Source organism: Pisolithus orientalis (assembly GCF_024613125.1).
Source record: "Pisolithus orientalis strain OTSU chromosome Unknown F5J12scaffold_37, whole genome shotgun sequence".
Taxonomy (NCBI): Eukaryota; Fungi; Basidiomycota; class Agaricomycetes; order Boletales; family Pisolithaceae; genus Pisolithus; species Pisolithus orientalis.
This window is the reverse complement of record NW_026260818.1, coordinates 186,691-192,690: the sequence shown is the minus strand read 5'-3', so window position 1 is coordinate 192,690 and position 6,000 is coordinate 186,691. Positions and strand designations below refer to the sequence as shown.

At 51.2% G+C, this 6,000-nt stretch overlaps 2 protein-coding genes across 2 annotated transcripts; both read left to right on the top strand.

Moving 5' to 3' along the window:
- Positions 1-1,760, top strand: F5J12DRAFT_907070 (uncharacterized protein; the record flags this gene model as incomplete). Its single annotated transcript, XM_051748871.1, has 7 exons — positions 1-49; positions 134-352; positions 416-837; positions 888-1,121; positions 1,175-1,301; positions 1,360-1,535; positions 1,593-1,760. 7 exons carry the CDS (start codon positions 1-3, stop codon positions 1,758-1,760), a joined length of 1,395 nt encoding a protein of 464 aa, XP_051596582.1.
- Positions 1,761-2,337: 577 nt separating this feature from the next.
- Positions 2,338-5,143, top strand: F5J12DRAFT_853686 (guanine nucleotide binding protein, alpha subunit). The gene is made up of 14 exons (XM_051746613.1): positions 2,338-2,713; positions 2,777-2,791; positions 2,861-2,881; positions 2,944-2,969; positions 3,030-3,595; positions 3,649-3,701; positions 3,751-3,816; positions 3,869-3,933; positions 3,984-3,985; positions 4,041-4,146; positions 4,198-4,378; positions 4,467-4,546; positions 4,624-4,657; positions 4,709-5,143. The coding sequence occupies exons 1-14, from the start codon at positions 2,506-2,508 to the stop codon at positions 4,759-4,761; spliced, it is 1,476 nt and encodes a 491-aa protein (XP_051596581.1). The 5' UTR covers positions 2,338-2,505; the 3' UTR covers positions 4,762-5,143.
- The last annotated feature ends 857 nt before the right edge of the window (positions 5,144-6,000 follow it).

Genomic DNA, 6,000 nt, shown 5'->3' with positions numbered 1-6,000 from the left:
ATGTCTTCGGACAGCGCACCCTCCTTGTCGCCACTGGCCATGGCGAACGGTAACGACCACTCTACGACAACGACAGCAGAGAAGAAAGCGGAAGTAACAGTCGATTTCATTGACAACCCAGACCATGTCCCAGCGGATGCTAACATCCCTGATAACTACGTATCGTACACGTTGAAGAACCAGAAGTCGCTGCCCCCAGTGACATGGGACAACCTCACGGAAGAGCTTAACTGGCTCCATGTATTCATCCTTGGTTTCACCCCCGTACTTGGTTTCATTGGTGCATACTTTACACGCCTCAGGTGGGAGACGGCCGTTTGGTCCGTCGTGTACTACTACATCACTGGACTGGGTGAGATTATTTTTCAGAGTAGTATGGAAAAAAAAAAAAACGGCGAGCTTACGCTTGCAACAGGCATCACCGCCGGGTACCATCGTCTTTGGGCCCACAGGTCGTACAACGCGTCCCGCCCCCTTCAGTATGCACTTGCACTCGCCGGCGCGGGCGCCGTTGAAGGCTCAATCAGGTGGTGGGCACGTGGTCACCGTGCCCACCACCGATACACCGATACGGACCTCGACCCGTACAACGCCCACAAGGGTCTTTTGTGGTCCCACATTGGTTGGATGATTGTCAAACCTCGTCGTAAGCCGGGCGTTGCGGACGTCAGCGATCTCTCGAAGAATGAGATTGTCCGATGGCAACACCGTCACTACCTCAAGTTGGTGTTGATCATGGGAGTTATTTTCCCTACGGTAGTTGCTGGTTTGGGATGGGGCGATTGGAAAGGCGGGTATGTGTATGCGGGTCTTTTGCGCCTCGTCTTCGTTCACCACGTAAGTACGAATTGGACTCCTTGGATTGGAATGTTGGCTGACCTTCATAGTCTACTTTCTGCGTCAATTCGCTTGCTCACTGGCTCGGAGAAGCGCCTTTCGATGACAAGCATACTCCTCGTGACCATTTGGTCACGGCGCTTGTTACCATCGGCGAGGGTTATCACAACTTCCACCACCAATTCCCTATGGACTACCGGAACGCGATCAAGTGGTATCAGTATGACCCGACGAAGTGGTTTATCTGGGCCTGCAAAAAAGTTGGTCTCGCTACCCATCTCAAGGTACGGTCTTGGTCGTGTACATATCTTTTTCCCTTATTAACATACCTTGTCAGACGTTCCCTGACAACGAAGTTCGCAAAGGCCAACTGACGATGCAGCTCAAGCGCCTCCGTGAGACACAGGAGCTGCTGTCGTGGCCCTCGGATAATAGTCACCTGCCAGTGATTAGCTGGGAAAGCTGTAAGTGAACAAGCGGAAAACGGCGGAGCTGCGTTCATGATTTAATGAATGGTTATAGACCAAACTCAGGCCAAGACTCGGCCTCTGATTTGCGTTGCAGGCTTTATTCATGATGTGGCCGACTTCTTGGATGAGCATCCCGGCGGACGCCACCTTCTTATGAAGAACATCGGGAGAGACGCTACGACGGCCTTCTTTGGTGGTGTCTATGACCACAGCAATGCTGCGCATAACGTGAGCGCCTCGCTTGTTTATTGATGCAGTTTCTCATGCTCATTGATGGATATATAGTTACTTGCTATGAAGCGTGTGGGGATTTTGCATGGTGGTGCACCACATGGACTGGAGGATAAGATGATCCCTCCGAGTCAGCGGCTCCGAGTGGCGCGGTACAATGAAATTGGTGCCAGTGGCTACAGTTCTGCGGCGATGTCAGACGGAGAGGGTCTGTTGGGATGATCAGTAGGGTTGATTAGAAGGAAAGAAGTGCCATGTCGTGCTGTTTTCTGCAAAGTGCTTTTCGTGTTTATCTACATAACATAATGCTTGGAATGGCCCCCCCATCTGTGGACTGCTTAGCTATTTGATTAGATGTTTGGCAACGACATAAACGATTCATAATAATGACACCTTCGATTCAGGTACACTAGGGGTCTTTGGCTGCCGTGCAACGCGGCAGCGTCAAGTTGGCAATTAAACAAAGGAACAACGAGGAACACATGCACGGACCAGCGCGAAGTTGTTTGTCATGTAGTATGCACATTCCGATAGACCTCTCGGGCTCGACTTTGCCCGTCAGGGCCAATATTACCGAGCATGTGGGATGGTATTTCATAATTCGAGTCTCGAGACGGTCTCCAGGGTGAAGCTGAGGGCAACGCCGAGGAGGACATGCGCGGAGAAAGACAGGACAAGGCCGAGCAGAGACTTGCAAGCCGAGCAGCTCCGGCGACAGAGGAGGTGGAGAATCGGGGAGGAGCTGTGTGTCACGGGTTTCCTAATATTGTCAAATCGGATTAGATCACTCAAATCCCATAAGTACACCCCGTCGCCGTATCAACCGCACTCCTCATCTCGACCTAACTCAACTAGTGGGGGGCCGAAGTTTCATTTGGCCAGACGCGCTTATATTCGTCCTTCAGTCACCCAACCACCACCACCATCCACAATACCTCTCTCCTTCAAGATCTCCACAGCAGCTAGCATGGGAACGAGACGTCACAAGCTGGTTGAGGACGATCCTCTGACACGCGCCATGGCACCGCCCTCGAACGAGACTCAACAGCAACGGGAAGTGCGCATTCGCGCGGAGCAGGAGGCAAAGCGTGTCTCGGATTCCATCGACGAGGAACTCAGTAGACAACGCATGGCCGATAAGAAGGGTCCGAAACCCATCAAGATACTACTCCTAGGTGCGCAACGCGCCATTCTTTCAGCCTATCGTCGACGCTGACCCTCGCACTCCCCCCGGCCAGGCCAAAGTGAATCTGGTGCGTCGGTCGTCGACTGACTGACTGAGTGGCTGAAGTACTGAGACTCTGATTACGCACTCCCGCCAGGCAAATCGACGACGCTCAAAAGTAAGCCGTATGACATATTTGTCTATTTTCAGAAGTCATTTATCTCGATTTGGACGTGTCAGATCTCCAGCTTATGCACTCTCCAAAAGTGAGACACTGACTCTCCGGCCCGAGTATAGACCCTCTGATCACCGGTACCCCTATTTAGACATTCCGCGCCGAGAAGGCTTACTGGCGGAGCATCATACAACTCAACGTGGTCCAGTCCATCCACGCCATTCTGGACGTTATATCCAGAGCACATGCAGCATCTCACCCATCCACATCTTACAGTTCGTCCAGTCAGTGCTCCTCAGGTCATGTCTCACATGGCTCCTCCTCGTCGCGTCCACCATCGGGTCACAAAGACTATCCCCCACTCACCGCAGACCATCTCAAGCTCAAGATGCGACTGGCACCTCTCATTCAAGTAGAAGTAGCCCTTCTCAGGAAAATACTTCCCCCAAGTCAACTTGCGTCTGCAGACGACTCGTCCCTGCACGAAGTATGCATCAACTCAAACTCGGGTTGGAAGGGCGCTTTCAGCAAGATAGTGGGAAACGGGGACAATCGGAAGAGCTGCGATACGGCTGATATGATAAACTGGTCAGATCCAGATGATCCTGGTGTCGTCATGCAGGCATGTGCCGAGGACATGAAGCGACTCTGGGCAGATCCGATCATCAAGAGATTGATGGAAGTCGAAAAAATGAGACCAGAAGAGATGGCAGGCTTGTGAGTTTTTTTCTTTCGTTCGTATTGACGCAGTCCGACGTGATACCCTCTAGCTTCCTGGACGATCTAGATAGGGTCACCTCGCGGCGATATGTACCCTCGGATGGTAGGCATTCGGTTCCTGCCTCGAGGTAGTCCATTCATAGCATGTGCAGACGATGTGCTTCGTGCACGGATAAAGACTGTTGGCGTGTCTGAACACTGTTTCACAGTGCGATCTGGTCTGTTGTTTCTCGCAGGTAACGAAGTGTGCATCGGCTCATTTGTCTGCAGGACCCCTCGGCTCATCTATGAGTCACGACTGGCGTGTATTTGACGTGGGCGGACAGAGATCTTTGGTGCGCCATTCTCACTCATTGCAATTGTTTCCACCCTGACTTTCTCTTGCAGAGAGGTACGCTTTTAATGCCCGCTTTGCATGTGACTATCGCCAACCTTTCCGAATAGCTGCATGGGTACCATATTTTGACGACATGAACGCCATCATATTCCTTGCTCCAATAAGCTGCTTCGATCAAGTTCTTCAAGAGGACCCCTCTGTAAATAGACTCGTACGCTCTCATTTCACATATCAGGTATCATTCCTTAATATAACCCTTCAGGCTGACTCGTTTCTGCTATGGAAAACGATAGTGTCGCACCCACTACTCAAGAAGGCGTACCTCATTCTATTTCTTAACAAGTGCGATATATTACGTGCAAAGCTCGAGTCTGGAATACGGCTAGGGAATTACATCACTAGCTATGGGAACCGGCCCAACGATTTCGAAAGCGCTAGCATATGTGAGTTTCGTCATTTTTTTCTTCTTCCGTTCGTATGCGCTGATGGCAACGAACTGAATTTGGCTGCTGGTTCTCGGCTTGATTGCAGACCTGAAGAAGAAGTTTGCCGCGTTAATGAGAGAACACGCTAACGACCGGCCGTTCTATTGCCACTTCACATCGGTGACGGTACGGGCCTTGTTGTTACGACGATGCAAAGAAGATTCTTTTAACACTTCTTTTCGCTTTTCTCTTTTCTCGTATAGGATACGAAATCGACGGCGCTCATCTTGCAGAATGGTGAGTCCCTTTTGGAGATGCTAGGGAGTAGATCGGTGATACTTGGCACAGTGCAAGATGCGGTTGTACATGATAACCTCAAACGGAGTGCCCTCGTGGGGTGAACTTGAGGGCACGTTTTCGGCACCCGTGGGTTCTTCGTTGTGGCTGGCACTCTTCAACCGTGCTCCCACCATCAGCATCTACTCTTGGGCCTTTTCCGTTTTCTTCGCTATTCTTTGGTCGCCATCGATCCACAACCGCATGTGTACGTGCGTATCTACACTTGACGCGCCGACATTTTCCTCGGGTATTGGGATATTTTCTCTGATTCCTCTTGTTACTGCTTCTACCTAGTATTTCCCCACGTCTACACCGTCTCTGCTACTCGCACTCATTATGTATTTTACTCTACCGTCGTGTATTAGTTGCTTTTCCAAAGCATTGCTTACTATCGCCGCCTCTTCGTAGTTTGCGGACCGAGGTGGGAATCGCGCGGTCCCATCGACTCTAACAAAATTCATTAGACCGCGTTCCGTCGCGTCGCAGCTCGATCACCTAAGGTTATTTGTGGCTGTGAGCGAGATCAGCTTCCGGTTTATGCGTCGACTCGGGTCAGGAGGTTCAAGCACGACATAATGTAACCTAAAACTTCGGGAGATCGCAGGCCTTCGGTGCCCACCTGAGATTGATTAGTCACTGGTCAGGGTCGATCGCGGGGGAACGTCGGTTGTTCTCCGCAATATTGGACTGGTGTCAGCGGTAATGACAAGCATGAATCCGGGTCCATATGCATTTCACTTCATGGACACGATTCGGTGAGTTTATCCCTGTCTGTCCCCGATGTTGATGTCGTTTTTGGGCGGCCCCCCAAGTGGCAGTTTGGGATACCTCCTGGAATGAACATGTATTAAACGTTGAACATACGAATCCGATCCGTAACTCATACAGATTCCGAGGGAAAGCCACTCCGGAACACATGTGCACGATGGACGCCGATCAATCACGGGTATTGCTCCCCACCAAACGAGCACCCTGAGGGATAACTACTGTATACACGGGTCTTGTTCCGAGGTCCTCCTATAATTCATTTACTTATTTTGGTCTTTTACTGCCGCCGAGCAGGAGGCGGGGGTAGGGCGGGCGCCGACCCGTGTGTCGGTGGAGAAGTGATGCCTACCGAGCATCGGCGAACCAATTCGATGAGAGAGTGCACAGAAATGTACTGACTCAGTTAATGACATTGTGTCAGGGTCGATTCGGCATTGAGATTCGTTGCCTGTACGTAGGTATTAGTGCTGAAGTTGCCGGCGGTTTGCGCCCCCCTTCCCCGAGCGCTCTGGGACAGATATGTTGTCATATGA

Excerpts from the sequence above, each read along its gene's own strand:
- F5J12DRAFT_853686 (XM_051746613.1), top strand. The coding sequence starts at position 2,506 with ATGGGAACGAGACGTCACAAGCTGGTTGAGGACGATCCTCTGACACGC. Across the intron at positions 2,882-2,943 it reads CAAATCGACGACGCTCAAAA|ATCTCCAGCTTATGCACTCT; the intron begins GTAAGCCGTATG and ends TGGACGTGTCAG. Across the intron at positions 4,147-4,197 it reads ACCCCTCTGTAAATAGACTC|GCTGACTCGTTTCTGCTATG; the intron begins GTACGCTCTCAT and ends ATAACCCTTCAG.